At 42.0% G+C, this 16,632-nt stretch overlaps 1 protein-coding gene across 2 annotated transcripts in view; it reads left to right on the plus strand.

Annotated features, from left to right (window-relative positions):
- MEGF10 (multiple EGF like domains 10) overlaps positions 1-16,632 on the plus strand; it is a 180,468-nt gene that overhangs the window by 115,143 nt on the left and 48,693 nt on the right. For both annotated transcript variants that reach the window (XM_040344756.1, XM_040344748.1), the window contains exons 9-10: positions 1,236-1,448; positions 13,155-13,329. In XM_040344756.1, the coding sequence (XP_040200690.1) occupies positions 1,236-1,448; positions 13,155-13,329 (388 nt within the window). The remainder of the gene's footprint in view (positions 1-1,235; positions 1,449-13,154; positions 13,330-16,632) is intronic.

Below are 16,632 nucleotides of genomic sequence, written 5' to 3' on the forward strand. Positions count from 1 at the left end.
AAAAAACCGATAGAAAAAAACGATCGTCTGTGGGGAAATCCATCGGTCAAAAATCCACGCATGTTCAGAATCAAGTCGACGCATGCTCGGAAGCATTGAACTTCATTTTTCTCAGCACGTCGTTGTGTTTTACGTCACCGCGTTGGACACGATCGGATTTTTAACCGATGGTGTGTAGGCAAGACTGAAAGTAAGCTTCATCGGATATCTGATGAAAAAATCCATTGGTTCGTTTTCATCAGACGAACCGATCGTGTGTATAGGGCAATAGTTTACTATGCTTCAGTTATGAATAAACACAGTGAATGATCAGTACCAATCACTTATTGTGCTCATTCAGGAAGAAAGGGGCTGATAAATATGACATATTTAACAGCCTCACTCCCCATCCTGAAACAATCTTCCTGTGTTCCACGCAGCAGCTGAAGCCAATGGGAGGGAGAGCACAGGTGGGTTGTGTTATACCTGAAGGGTTCCACATGTACTGGCACTTTAAGGCTGGCTCCACCCAGCAGTGATGACAAGGGTCAAGGGGCATAGTAGCCTTCTTAGAGAGAGCACATGTAGGAAGAGATAACATGTACTGTCCTGAGATACATGTTGCAGTGTACAGCCTGTACTGAATAAACATCCATTGTTCCAGACCAGAGTCTTGTGTCTCTCACAACACAGAGGATATAACAGGTTGAATGTAGAGTGGGAGGTGCTCACACAGGGTAGGGGGATCTGGACACAAGGGGAAAGAGGGGTATTCAGAGCAGCAGGGAATGGGAGTCGGGGGGGGGGGGGTGCAAATTCTGGTACCGATCCTCTGGTGGCTGTCCCTACAGTGCAGTGGGTGGAGAAGAGGAGAAGCCAGCTGGTCTGCAGGGAGAGCCACAGGAGGATTGGTTCCAGTGATAAGGTAGTACAGCCGGTACTCCTGGGCCCCCCTGTTGAGCTAATGTGGCCTGGGCCTGGTACAGGAGGGCAGCCTTATCGGCAGCCCTGGCTATAGTCCGTGCATAGACCTCAGATCACACTTTAACACACTTTATACATTAAATATATATATGTGCAGTAGCATGCAGTCTGGATCTCAGGGAACAGATTAAAAATTGCTTGGCAGAGGCTGTGGTATTCAGAAAACCATCACTGTCTGATCTGTGGCCTATGCAAGGTCTGGAAATGTTGAAGGGGTAATTAAAGTGAAGATGAAAGAATTACTAACATAGTTTTGATCTTGAATGTTTTAGATGTCAAGATGAATGTCCAGTTGGGATGTACGGAGCGAACTGCGCAGAGACATGCCAATGTGTTAATGGCGGTAAATGTTACCACATCAGCGGAGCGTGTCTTTGTGAGCCGGGCTATACAGGGATATACTGTGAAACACGGCTGTGCTCAGAAGGTCTCTATGGGATGAAGTGTGATAAAAAGTGTCCGTGTCATGTAAAGACCACGCAAAGGTAATTCAGAGAATGGCATCAAATGGATGGTTGTTGTGATGTGTTCTGTGAAACGTTATCATTGATTAATAACTACAACTATGCTATTGTCTGTGTTTTAAGGAAAAGTAACCCTCCTTGTTTCTAGTACATTTTTTCACTTTATTTCTTTATCTGGTGATTGTGCCAGTACCACACCTCCTTCCCTAGAGTGACAACGCTCACTATCTGTACTGTATATCAACCCTTTCTCCCCGAGCTATGTGGGCGGGTAGACGCTGGCACCGCACATCAATTCCCTCTTCTCTTTTTAGCACACAGAAAACTACATGCTTTAGGCGCATTGCTGGCGGTATAGCCGCGGTGTCCCATTGATTTCACTGGGCAGGAGCAGTATACACACCGCTTCCTCAGCGCTCCAAAGATGCTGCTAGCAGAACCTTTTATACCTTCCTGATAAGCACACTGCTCCAGTGTGAAAGCCCTCGGGCTTTCACACTGGAGAGACCGCAGTGGCTGTTTAGGGTCGGTCTGCAGGCACTATTTTTAGCGCAATAGCGCCTGCAAACCGCGCCTGTATGAAAGGGGTCTAAAGGGGTTGTAAACCTTAGTGTTTTTCACCCTATGCATTAAGGTGAAAAAAACACCTTGCAGTGTCCGGACCCCCAGCCCCCCGTTTTACTTACCTAAACCCTGAATTTCCATGGGCGCGATCCTACGTCGCTCTCTCCGCAGCTTTTCGGCTCTTAATTGAACAGATTGATAGCAGGACAGCGATTGGCTCCTGCTGCTGTCAATCAAATCCAATGATGCGGGCGCCTGGGGGTGGGGCCGAGTCATACACTCGGCGGCTATGGACGCAGAGTGTATGACACGGAAGCGCGCCCGCAAGGTAACCCCAACGGGAGAGAGCTTCCCAGAGGGGGTTATCTATTGCAGGGAGGATCCGAGAGAGCTTCCGTGTGACCCCAGAACAGGAGGATCGGGGCCACTCTGTGCAAAACAAACTGCACAGTGGAGGTAAGTATGTTATTTTTTTTTTTTTAAATGGGAACCTTTACAATCACTTTAACATTCAAGGTCCAGGATTTTCCACTGGGAGACATTGCAGCTGGTGACATATATACTGCCAAAACTTTGAATCCTGTTTACAAGTATGAGAAAAATCCAGCAGGCATAGTCCTCCACCAACATCTCCATATTCCTCACAGCTGAAATGTATGTGTGCCCGGACAAAGCAATAAATCTCATTCTATTGCCTTATGTTGGATGCTGACCAAGCTCTCATGTGCTGTGGTGGATACAAACTCTGGGATGCTCCATGGACTCTATATGCTGCATCTTAGGCCCCATGTACACGGGACGCTGCTAAATGTAGGTTCAGAGGCAGTTGGATGCTTTTTTAAACTCAATGTTATCCTATGTGACCATGTACACAGTCTCGTTTATTGCCGTTTTTAGGCAGTTGCGTTTAACAGCGTTTCTTTGAAAGCAAAAAAATGGGTTCAGACGCCGAGGATTTCCACGCTTCAGATGCCAAACACAGTTAAACGCGGTAAACCACGTTTAGCAGTGTTTAGTTTACAGGCGTTTTTCGTTTTTGGCCATTTAAAAAAAAACTTTTTTTTTTAAATGCTTCTAAGCGCAAACGCAACAAAACGCCGCTAAACGCGGCATGTAAATGCGCCAAAACTGACGTTTTAAACATGGGTTACTATCTGTCAAGTTAAATTGTTCAGGAGCAGTTGTAAAAACATCCCGTGTACATGAAGCCTAATGGAACTGGGGAAAGCATATAAATATGTTTGTGATACAGTGCTTATCATTTGATAAAAGACAACACACTGCCTAACTATATAGAAAACCTAGGATTATAATTCTGGATGGTATTACAGTAATGATATAACGTTATTATTCTAAAAATGACTTAGATTCCTGAATACATGCTGTGTAGTCAGCTCTTCCCGGATTTCATCAGCATGTAGTAAAAATAAAACAGAATCCCCAACAGAGCCCAGAGGGGAAAGCAATTCCATGTATTGACTTTGGGTGCTGTGATTAATCAGCGCTAAGGTGATAGTTAATGCTTTACTTGCTCATCTCAGCAATGAATGATTGTGACTGCTAATTCCCAACACACACACCCTCAGGCTTCCCTGGCTCTATAACAAATTGAGAGAAAACAATATTGGATGCCCACATACTACGCATGGCAAAGCAACCTGAACACAAAACAAGCCGCAATCGCATTTAGTAATGACACTTTTTCCCTGCAGTGCATAGTCATGAAAATTAAATAGAAGCTTACTGTTGCCATTTTATTACATACAGTGCATTCGAAAAGTATTTTGTTATGTTACAGCCTTATTCCAAAATGGATTAAATTCATTATTTTCTCAAAATTCTACAAACAATACCCCATAATGACAATGTGAAAGAAGCTTGCAAATGTATTAAAAATAAAAATCACCTGTACATAAGTATTCACAGCCTTTGCTCAAAACTTTGTTGAAGCAGCTTTGGCACCAATGACAGCCTCAGGTCTTTTTGAGTATGATGCTATAAGCTTGGCACACCTTTTTTTGGGCAATTTCTCCCATTGTTCTTTGCAGGACCTCTCAAGCTCCATCAGGTTGGATAGGGAGCGTAGGTGCACAGCCATTTTCAGATCTCTCCAGAGATGGTAAATCCAGTTCAAGTCTGGGCTCTGGCTGGGCCACTCAAGGACATTCACAAAGTTGTCCCGTAACCACTACTTTGTTATCTTTGCTGTGGGCTTAGGGTCTTTGTCCTGTTGGAAGATGAACCTTAAACCCTGTCTGAGGTCCAGAGCGTTCTGGAGCAGATTTTCATCAAGGATGTCTCCGTACATTGCTGCATTCATTTTCCCCTTGATCCTGACTAGTCTACAAGTTCCTGCCGCTGAAAAATATCGTCACAGTATGATGCTGACACCACCATGCTTTACTGTTGGGATGGTATTGGCCAGGTGATCAGTGGTACCTGTTTTCTTCCAGACATGACACTTGCCATTCAGGCCAAAGAGTTGAATCTTTGTTTCATCAGACCACAGAATTTTGTTTCTCATGGTCTGAAAGTCCTTCAGGTGTCTTTTGGCAAACCCCAGGTGGGCTGTCATGTGTCTTTTACTGGGAAGTGGCTTATGTCTGGCCATTCTACCATACATGCATGATTGTTGGAGTGCTGCAGAGATGGTTGTTCTTCTGGAAGGTTCTTCTCTCTCCACAGAGAAATGCTGGAGCTCTGTCAGAGTGACCATCTGATTCTTGGTCTACTCTCTGACTAAGGCCCTGCTCCCCCCGATCGCGTGGTTTAGCCAGATGGCCCGCTCTAGTAAGAATCCTGGTGGTTCCAAACTTCTTCCATTTATGGATAATGGAGGCCACTGTGCTCATTGGGACCTTCAATGCTGCAGAAAATTTTCTGTACCCTTGCCCAGATCTGTGTCTCGATAAAATCCTGTCTCGGAGGTCTACAGACAATTCCTTGGACTTCATGGCTTGATTTGTACTCTGACATACACTGTTAACTGTGACAGGTGTGTGCCTTTCCAAATTATGTCCAATCAGCTGAATTTGACATAGGTGAAGTCCAATCAAGTTGTAGAAACATCTCAAGAATGATCAGTGGAAACAGGATGCAGCTGAGCTCAATTTTGAGTGTTATGGCAAAGGCTGTGAATACTTATTAAAGTAATGAGAAAGTTGCGCTCAGCCGTAATAAAAAAATTCAGGAAAAGTCAAATACTGCTGCTATCAAAAAAATCCTTGAATAGTGAAGAAATAAGTGTTAGGCCCTGTACACACGATCGGGACACACACCAGAGGTTTTTTCGTCCGGAAAACTGCGGTGAGAGCTTTGGCCAGGAATCCCGGCCATGTGTATGCTCCACCACAGTGTTTCACATAGGGAAACTGCTGTGAAAAAAAACGCTGGGAATTGCGGCAGGAAAAAAGAGAACATGTTCTAATTTTTCCTGCCGTGATTCCCGGCGGTTTTCCTGTCGGGAAAACTGCCATGGAGCATACACACGGCCAGTTTTCCTGGCCAAAAGCAGTCATTGCAGTTTTGCCGACAGGAAAACTGGTCGTGTGTATGAGGCATAAGCAATCATTAGGATGCACTTTATTGGACTGTCATCATATGTGAATAAAAATGTTGCCACTAAAAATATATAAATAAATAAAATAAAAAATATTAACACAATGATGTATTGTACAATGATTATGACAATAAATGAGAGAAACAACGATGGACATAGATAATAAAAATTTACACACAGAAAAGGAACCTATTGCAAATAGTCCATATGTAGAAAAACAAATGTGTCCAGCAAGGAAAAATGGAAACAATGTTCCACAATTCTTGTTAAAAAATGATGAACAAAGGGATATCTGGGTCGATAAATCCAACTGCCCATATGGTATTACAATTGAATAGTCTTGATAAAAATCAATGACTTCCATACGAAGCAAATGCCACCACATTGCTGATTAGGTAACAAAAGCCACTTACCAGACAGAATGAGGAATAATATACTGTATGGGGTAGATCCACGTACCTCCGCGCATTAATCCGCCGGGCGCAGCGTATCTAAGATACACTACGCCGCCGTAACTTTTTTTTATTTTTTTTCGAATCCTCAAAGAATTTGCGCCGTAAGTTATGGTGGCATAGTGTATCTTTGGCGGCGTAATGGCGCGGCATTCAAATCTCTGTGATGGGGGTGTGAGTTATGTAAATACGTCGTGACCCGACGTAAACAACGTTTTTTTTAACTGCGCATGCGCCGTCCGTGGGGGTATCCCAGTGCGCATGCTCAAAATGAAACTGGAACAAGCCAATGTTTAAGACGGTGACGTCATTCTACGCAAATCCCTATTCGCGAACAACTTACGCAAACAACGTAAAAAAATTAAAATGCAAGGCGGGAACGACGGCCATACTTAACATTGAGTATGCCTCATAATAGCAGGTTTAACTATACGCCGGAAAAAGCCGAACGTAAAAAAATGTGCCGGCCGGACATACGTTCGTGGATCGTCGTAACTAGCTAATTTGCATACTCGACACGGAACTCGACGGAAACGCCACCTAGCGGCCGCCGAAAAATTGCACCTAAGATCCGACAGCGTGCTAAGACGTACGCCTGTCGGATCTATCCGAGATGCAGTCGTATCTTGTTTTGTAGATACAAAACAAAGATACGATGCGCAAAATTTGAAATTACGCAGTGTATCAAGAGATACGCCGGCGTAATTCTTCTGTGGATCTGGCCCTATGTGTGTATGAGCCCTCCTGATAGATCCAGGGGTCAGCCGGCTACATGATGCAGAGTCGGGCATGAATGACTCCTTACTCCCACATAGTATCAGGCAATGTGTAAGGTAATAAAAGAAACTAATAGTGTATCACTGTATATAAAACGGGTTTATGAAATAAAAGTTGCATTTACATCTGAAAGGATAAAATCAAGCGATGCATACAGTGTTAGTGCTTGGCCGCCTGAAGACCGACACAGATGGATGTCATGTAGCTAGCTCCGATCAAACACGTTTCCTCTTAGGAGACTTTGACTGGGAATGGTCTCCAGGTTTAAAAGCTTTAAAAGGCAGCACTTTCAACAGATGTTGAGAAGAGAGTACTGCAGATAAACATGTACAACTTATGTAGGCGGATTTGTTTCACCTGAGGCTAGCCACCTCACTGGGTATATGTAATGGTTTACAACCACTTTAGTAATATTTAACAAAAAAACAACTAAAGTTTACATTAAAAAATACCAAGTGAATATGACTTGATTATAACTTTATTAAATATTTTTACTTGAATTGATTTGATCCTAATTGCATCATTTCATATTACATGATTTTACATTTTTGAATTAAGAAACTACAACACTTTCTGCCAGCTGATATGTGGACTATAATGTACTATATTAAGTTATCACCTGTCCCAGCACTATTAGTAACAACACTTGCCTCTTCTGTGGTTAAACATGTAGGGGCTTGCATGGTAAGTCCTCAATGTTTACATGTCTACATGTGCTATTAGGGATTTCCTTTTTGCATGTTATTAAAAGGTTACCCTTGTATGATATAGAAATTTCTCTTTTAATACTTACATTCAACAGTGAGAGGATATCTTTCCAATGTGAAGGAAATCCCGCCCTTAGACAATTGTCATGGGAACAGCTTTCCCCATTGCAAAATCTCTTCTCTATTGCTGTCCTGGTAGCAACTCAAAAGTTTGGATCTACCCTCAGGCCCCGTACACACGACCGAGTTTCTCGGCAGAATTCAGCCAGAAACTCGATCGGAGCTGGATTCTGCCGAGAAACCTGGTCGTGTGTACACTTTTGGCCGAGGAAACCGAAGAGGAACTCTTCGAGCCAAATAAAGAACATGTTCTCTATTTCCTCGTTAGTCAATGAGGAAACTTGGCTCTCCGAGATCCTCGGCAGGTTCACAAGGCGCTCGACGAGCAAAATGATGTGTTTTGCCCGTCGAGTTTCTCGGACGTGTGTACGGGGCCTGACGAGGAAATAGAGAACATGTTCTCTATTTGGCCCAACGAGATCCTCGTCGGTTTCCTCGGCCAAAAGTGTACACACGACCGGGTTTCTTGGCGGAATACGGCTCCGATCGAGTTTCTGGCTGAATTCTGCCGAGAAGCTCGGTCTTGTGTACGGGGCCTCACATTCATTCCCAGTGGTGTTAATGATTTGGGTAATTAGAATGCCTTTAGTTATATTTATAAGAGGGTGATTTATAAAGAATTTGTATAGTCATTCACCCTGTAAAAATGTACATACATTCATTCTCTGCAAATGAAAACAAAAAATTGTAAATATGCTATATCTTGTGCTGTTCGAATGGAAATCATTGATTTAAAATGGGAATGTCTGCATTTGACTATTTAATGGAGCTAAGTATCATAGCCATCTGGTGGCCAAATGTAGTATTTTCCATTAAAAATCAATTACCGTATTTACATTGAAACAGCACTGAATATAGACCATTTTAATTTTTTTGCACCTTTTTACAGAATGTACATGCACTTTCACTGGGTGAATGGCTGTGAAAATGGTTTAGAAATTAACCCCAAAGTATTTAAATCTGTTACTGTGTTACCTGTAATTCTGAACAGTCATTTTTGTGGTCAAGCCACCCTTTACATGCAGAGACAGATCTGTGGTCAACAACACACCACCAGTCAGTATTCATCATTGAGAGCAGCTTAAAAAAAACTGAAATACCAGTAAATACAAATACCTTGCTGTATTTCCACTTGCCCTCCAAAAGGTTTGCCCCTCCTCATGACTAGGCAATGTTTTTCTTTTTGGCACTGCGTTACTTTAACCCCTAGCCGACCCTGGTGGCAGGTCGGCACGATTCCACGAGCCGTCCTAGATGTACGTCGGTTCCTTTAAGTGGGATAGCAGGCGCACTGAGTGCCTGCTATCCCACTTAAAGGAGCCGACGTACAGCTGAGTGGCGATGCTCATGACCGGCGGTTGCGATGACCACCGGCCACAAGCGATTGCGGGCACGAGAGGCAGAACAAGGACGTGTGTGTGTGTGTGTAAACACACACATCTATCCCTGTTCTGTGAGCTGAGGAGAGGCAGATCGTGAGTTCCTAATAACTAGGAACCACGATCTGTCATCTCCTATAGTCAGTCCCCTCCCCCTACAGTTAGAACAAACACTAGGGAACACAGTTAACCCCTTGATTGCCCCCTAGTGTTAACCCCTTCCCTGCCAATGACATTTACACAGCATTTTTATAGCATTGGTCGCTGTATAAATGCCAATGGTCCCAAAAATGTGTCAAAAGTGTCCGATGTGACCGCCATAATGTCGCAGTCCTGATAAAAACCGCAGATCGCCGCCATTACTAGTAAAAAAAAAATATAAAAATAAAAATGCTATACATCTATTCCCTATTTTGTAGACCCCATAACGTTTGCGCAAACCAATGAATATACGCTTTTTTATACAAAAAAAGAGCAACAATTTTGAAAAAACATAATATTTTGTACTTTTTGCTATAATAAATATCCCCATTGTTTTTTTTTGTTCCATTGTTAATATGCCATTGTAGAAAGATCTCCCAGCGTGTCTGTGATTTGTTTGTATATATGGATTGTGGAAGCTGGAATGAAATACTGAAATGTATTGTAATGTCATTTTTTATGTATTATAATGTCATTTTTTGTGTATTATATTGTCATTTTTTATGTATTATATTGTCATTTTTTATGTATTATATTGTCATTTTTTATGTATTATATTGTCATTTTTTAACAGCATAGCTTTAGTTATTGCAATGGATATGGTTTACAACATGTTCTATTTTTTTCTGTCATACAGAAGAGAGTTAGGCCCCGTACACACGACCAGTTTCCTCGGCAGAATTCAGCTTCCGACCGAGTTTCTGGCTGAATTCTGCCAAGAAACCCGGCCGTGTGTACACTTTCGGCCGAGGAAGCCGACGAGGACCTCGGCGAGGAAATAGAGAACATGTTCTCTATTTCCTCGTTGTTCAATGGGAGCTCTCGGCCCGCCGAGATCCTCGGCGGCTTCAGGGCTGAACTGGCCGAGGAACTCGATGTGTTTGGCACGTCGAGTTCCTCGGCCGTGTGTACGGGGCCTTAGGCTTGGGGAAATATGACAGATCTTATGGCTTCAATGCATACAATGGGTCATTTGAATTGATTTACTAAAGGCAAATAGGCTGTTCACTTTACAATGGAATTTGCCACAGAGCTTAGTGAATGAGGTGAAGTTCCAAAAAATAAATAAAAAAAAACACATGCAAGGAAAATAAAAAAGAGCATTTTTGCTTGAACATGATTGGATGATGGAAGTCAGCAAACTTTGACCCCATTTACTAAGCTCTGAGGAATATTCCCTTGCAAAGTGCAACTTCCCTTGCAAAGTGAACCGACTATTTACTTTTATTGAATTAACCCCATTCTCCTGGAAGTAGAGTTTCTATATACCTATAAATAATAAGTTAGATCATTCTGAATATGTGTTATGGTTCAGTAAATCAGGGAGAAGATGTAAGCTCAGCATGAAAGCTAGGAATAAGCATATCCAGAAGCAGGCCAGCAATGTCAGCTTACCTATTCCTCATATAACAGATATTCTATATAGACTATATACAAATTAGTATTGGTATATCAGCACATAGTAATAATTCTTGCTGCTTTCATTTCCCCGACTCTACCTTCCATTTGGCAGTTCATTCTAAGGATGCCCAGAGGAGCCTAACTGACAGTAAATTCTCATAAAATAGTCTTTACATTGACAGGACATTTGATTTGGTTCTTAGAAGTCTCCTTGTAGTCGAAGGGAGAATGCTATCGTGGAAAGTGGTACAAGGGCCCCATTGTGCTGCTCTTGTTAACACGCTCCTTCTACACAGCTGACCCTGTCAGTTTGTTATGTAGGAACAGCTGCCTCTAAACGCACACTCAATGGGATCGCTGTTTCAGGTAGAGACAGATGGTCTTCTAGCCAGGTACGGGATATATGGATAGAGCCTATAACACAAAGGTCAACAAAGTGATAAAGTCCTAACTCTTAGTAGGGCTGAGTAGACAAGTAAATAGATCTATTTTATGTTAATAGTTTATACGTTCATATATGTGTTGTTTCAAGATAAAATACTGCAAAATAAAAAAACTCAGGCAAAACGAGGTCATACCTAAAGGGTTACCCAGGGTTGGCATTTTGTACTGCAAAAGTCAAGACGTCGGTGGCTGGCTTAAGGGTTGGGGAAGACTCTATGGGGTCCTTATGGCCACACTCTTATTTTCTATAATCAAGTGTTAGTCCACCTAAAAGTGGTCTTACACTGGTCCATGTACATGCAGCACTTGTGGTAACAAACATGTGTAGGTGTGAATAAACCCATAGTTTCCCTCTGTCCTTCACTTTCACATTCAGTGCATAGATGTGAACTATAATATTGGCACTTCAGTCTTGTGGACTACTTATATAGTACACTTTGGGGGTTATTTACTAAAGGCAAATCCGCTTTGCACTACAAGTGCAAACTACAAGTGCAAAGTGTACTTGAAATTGCACTGAAAGTGCAGTCGCTGTAGATCCGAGGGGGACATGCAAGGAATATAAAAAACAGCATTTTAGCTTGCACATGATTGGATAATAAAATCAGCAGAGCTTCCCCTCATTTCAGATCTACCACTCTGATTTACAGCGACTACACTTCCAAGTGCATTTTAAACACTTAAGCCCCGGACCATTTGGCTAGCCAAATACCGGGCCACTTTTTGCAATTCGGCACTGCGTAGCTTTAACTGACAATTGCGCGGTCATGCGACGTAACTCCCAAAAAAATAGAGCTTTCTTTTGGTGGTATTTGATTACCTCTGCGGTCTTTATTTTTTGCGCTATAAACAAAAATAGAGCGACAATTTTGAAAAAACAGCAATAATTTTTACTTTTTGCTATAATAAATATCCACAAATAATATATAAATAAAAAATCCTCAGTTTAGACCGATACGTATTCTTCTACATATTTCTGGTAAAAAAAAAATCGCAATAAGCGTATATTGATTGGTTTGCACAAAAGTTACAGCGTCTACAAAATAGGGGATAGTTTTATGACATTTTTATTATTATTATCATTATTATGTTTTACTAGTAATGGCAGCAATCTGCGATTTTTATCGTGACTGCGACTTTATGGCGGACACATTTGGGACCATTGTCATTTTTACAACGATCACTGCTATAAAAATCCACTGATTACTATAAAAATTATACTGGCAGTAAAGGGGGTTAACCACTAGGTGGCGCTGAAGGGTTTAAGTGTGTCCTAGGGAGTGATTCTAACTGTTAGGGGGAGGGGCTACCAGTGACATGTCAAAAGGCAGAACAGGGGAATACCTTGTTTACAAAGGCATCCCCCTGTTCTGCCTTTTCCAACCGCAATCGTGGACCGCCTGGGAAAATCAAGCACACGCTCGTGCGTGCTCGCTGGGCGGCAAATTTAAAATGACATAAAGGTACGCCCATTTGCCTGCCCGTGCCATTGTGAAGACGTATATGTGTGTGCACTCTGAACTTGTAGTTTGCATTTGTAGTGCAAAGTGGATTTGCCTCGTAAATAACCCCTTGTGTATTTGTCACTTTTTGCACTTTATGTTTGTGTTGGTTTTTTTTTGCGCATGAATGGTTGCACTTTAAAAAAGTCTTTTTTATTGGTGCTGCATATTTATGTTTTTAGCTCTTTTGTAAGTTTTGTATACTGACCTATCCTGCAAGCTTTTATTTTCTATAGTTGACTGTTATTTGGGATTATTATAGATGTGAACCTGCCACATAGGAAAGAATGAGATTTCTACTTGACATGCATTTTCCTGCATCAAAATGCAAGCGTTTTTTCTGCATCAAAATGGATGTGAATACTAGGCTGTAGATGGAGTCTGGTGGACTGAGATCAACTCCTCCAATATTGAGCTCCTCCTGTCATAATCTGGGTATTTATGGGTGTTGTCATCCACCTTTCCATGTTCCAGCACCTCTTGTTGCCTCTTTGCAGTGATAAGAGTATATGTTAATAAACTGTACACAAAGAGAATAGGATTGGCATAACTGTGTGTTTGGTGTCATATTTAGTGGTTGAATCATTTGTTCTCTTTTTCTCTTTCATCTTGTCCTCCCAGCTGTCATCCAATGTCTGGAGAATGTTCCTGTAAGCCTGGCTGGTCTGGACTCTACTGTAATGAGACTTGTTCTCCCGGCTTCTATGGCGAATCCTGTCAGCAGATCTGCAGCTGCCAAAATGGTGCAGACTGTGACAGTGTGACTGGGAAATGCATCTGCGCCCCGGGCTTTACGGTAAATTAGAATTTAAGCTCCTCTGTTTCCTCACTGTATATGTTTTAGAAGAATGGTGAAGTCTGATTGTTGATGTTAGTTAATGACAATGAGGTATGACATTGCTGTATTATTTTACATTTTTAAATGGCGCCTCAGAAGTGGAATGACATTTCTTTTGCGTGTAACATTTTCTGAGGATCATGTAGAAACATTTAGTATGGAACTTATTTAAATTGAAGGCTTGTGACTTATGTTCAGAACAACAACATGCTGTTGCACCGATTTGCTTATTTACAAGGAAAAAGAGCCGCTGCTCCAGGTGTATGATGATAACCTGAGGTGGAATATCTCGTAGAGTGCCAGCCCCGGCCCGCCTCCGTGGGAAACTTGTAAGAAAAGAAATGGCTGCACATCCAGGAATTCCGATTGCCTTTTATTGTTCAAAGTGATAACACCAAAGACACCAACACAAGGTCACGTAGACGCGTTTCACACAAACAACTTGTGCTTAATCATTACCAATGATGGTAATGATTAAGCACAAGATGTTTGTGTGAAACGCGTCTACGTGACCTTGTGTTGGTGTCTTTGGTGTTATCACTTTGAACAATAAAAGGCAATCGGAATTCCTGGAAGTGCAGCCATTTCTTTTCTTACACCTATTTGCTTATTTACCAGGCTAATTTTAACTGCTTTGTTGAAAAAATGGCTGTTGCGCATTGAGCTGAATAGATAAAACTCAAATTTCACACACAGAAATGCCCTGTACACACGAGCGGAATTCCTGTAGGAAAAAACATCTAACTTTTTTCCGACGATAATTCTGCTTGTGTGTACAGGGATCTCTGCTCGTGTGTACAGGGAATTTCTGTGTGTGAAATTTGAGTTTTATCTATTCCGCTCAAGCCTGCCTTGCATACACACGGTCACAGAAGTTCGGTGAACTTTCGACTGCCAAGAATGCGGTGATGTAAAAGAATACGATGAGCCGAGAAGATTAAGTTCTATGCTTCTGAGCATGCGTCGATTTGTTTGCGAGCATGCGGCAGAATTTTGCGCGTTTGAATTTGTGCACACGGTGGGAAATTTCGATCGTATTTTTTCCTGACGGGAAAATAGAGAACCTGCTCTCTATCTTTTTTCAGCAGTTTTTCTGTTGGAAAAAGTCTGATGGAGCATACACACGGTCGGGATTCCCGACCAAAAACTGTCATCTGACTTTTTCCAATGGGATCGGTTGTTGGGTGCTGCCATCGCCATTTGTCGTAAATGAAACTGGCACTGAAGCTGGTTCCCTACTGCGCATGCGCTTTCTAATTGGCCAGGCGATGGGGGAAGGAGGAGGGGGGCACCTGTCAAAAATAGGTACCCATTCCCCCCTCCCCCCTGAAAGGTGCCAAATGTGGCACTGGAGGGGGGGGGGGGGGGGGGTTTCGCAGATCAGCGGAAGTTCCAGTTTTGGGTGGAACTCCGCTTTAAAGAGAACCTTTTATCATCGTAATGATCGCAGTCTTAAATCAAATTTTTTAAATGCTTACTTGACTACTACAGAAGAGTCTATTCCCCAGCACAGCCCCTCCCATCATAACCCTCTCCTCTTCTGGGAGTCTCTGATTACAGTCTGTGCTGACCCAGCATTAAAGCCTACGTTTAGTTGATTTTTTTAAATCAGCACAAGGAATGGTATTTACATTGAATGAGAGGTGTCCCTTATGCTGGTGACTGTTGAAATCTTTAAATTTTGTCCTGGTTTTTCAGCATAACTGATTGGCTCCTTATGCTGCTTCTCCCTCCCCTGGTCTGGGCTCTGCTGTTCAGAGACTGCAGGAGGCTGATACCAAATGAATTACAGCTGCTTAAACTGATTACATTTAAAAAATAGATTTATTGATTAATTAAAGTATAACTAAAGGAAAAACTTTTTTTTTTGTTTTAGACAAAGTAGAGATAGATTAGAACACCTATTAGGATTTTATTGCCGTCTCTGCCCCCTTTGGGGAGATTCGTCCTCTCAAATTATCCAATTTATAATTATCATTGAAAGCAAAAGTAAATGAAAATCTCAAATGTTGGGTTCTTTCCAGAAAAGTAATAGAGGGGAAGTTTTCCAACACTAGTTCTGGTGACTTGGGGGGTCAAATGGGATTACCTTAATTTGCAGATATTTCCTCTCACTTCCTGTTTGGCATTGGGACAGGAAGTAAAGGTAAATCTCCCCAATATTACACAGATAGCAAAAAAAATCAAAGGGATTATAACCCTCCCTCACCGCTGACAGGGTTTCCATCTTCAACTGGTCTTCTTCCTGGGTTCACGGAAAGCGGCCGTTTGACTGGCGGAGCAGGGTCACGGCCGCAGCATGGCTCTTTCTATGGACGGCACTCTGTCCACTAAGATTGCAGTGCGTATGCACCGGTGACATCACCGGTTCAGCTAAAGGAGATATTTACCGTACCTACCTATATTTGATTTATAACTGTAGGTATAAATCAAAAAGAAGTATTTACTTCGACTTTAGGGATCACAAATGTTTAGAATAAAATGGCAGGACCTGGAAATCATTAAACGACTGGATCCTGCAGGACCTGGAAATCATTAAACGACTGGATCCTGCAGGACCTGGAAATCATTAAACGACTGGATCCTGCAGAACCTGGAAATCATTAAACGACTGGATCCTGAGATCAGAGTGTTTGAACCTATGGTTAGGCTGCCATCATAAGGTTCAAAGTATACAGCTTTAACGTGTTTTGGCCATACCTTCCCAAATGACATAAAGACCCCTTATGCCGCGTACACACGAACGGAATTTCCGATGGAAAAAGTCTGACTGACTTTTTCCATCGGAAATTCCGACTGTGTGTATGCCCCATCGGAGAAATTCCATCGGAAATTCCGATGAATTCCATCGGAGTTTAAATATAGATCGTGTGTCCGCTGCATTAGGTTGCAAAACCTACCATATCTCCACGATAACTGAGTGCATACCTGCATGTTACCCTTGTATAAAATGCTAAAATCTAAAATTCTAAACATCCATCCTCTGAGGAATTCCGACTGTTAACTGCAATTCATTCTCTTGCGTCTCTTGTTTGTGAACCTAATTTGCAAATTGTCCTGATGAGTGCTACTTACTGATTGTGGTTTGACATTGATTGCAATTTGTATTTCACCAAGTGTGGACTAGAGGGAATAAAACATCATTTTGGTGATGATGTTTTCCTAATGATTACATTTTCTTTGTATCACTGAATTAAGTAAAGAGCTAGGGAAGAGAATTATAACATAATCTAAGTGTGCCATAGAAGGATATATATTCAG

Source organism: Rana temporaria, chromosome 1 (genome assembly GCF_905171775.1).
Source record: "Rana temporaria chromosome 1, aRanTem1.1, whole genome shotgun sequence".
Taxonomy (NCBI): Eukaryota; Metazoa; Chordata; class Amphibia; order Anura; family Ranidae; genus Rana; species Rana temporaria.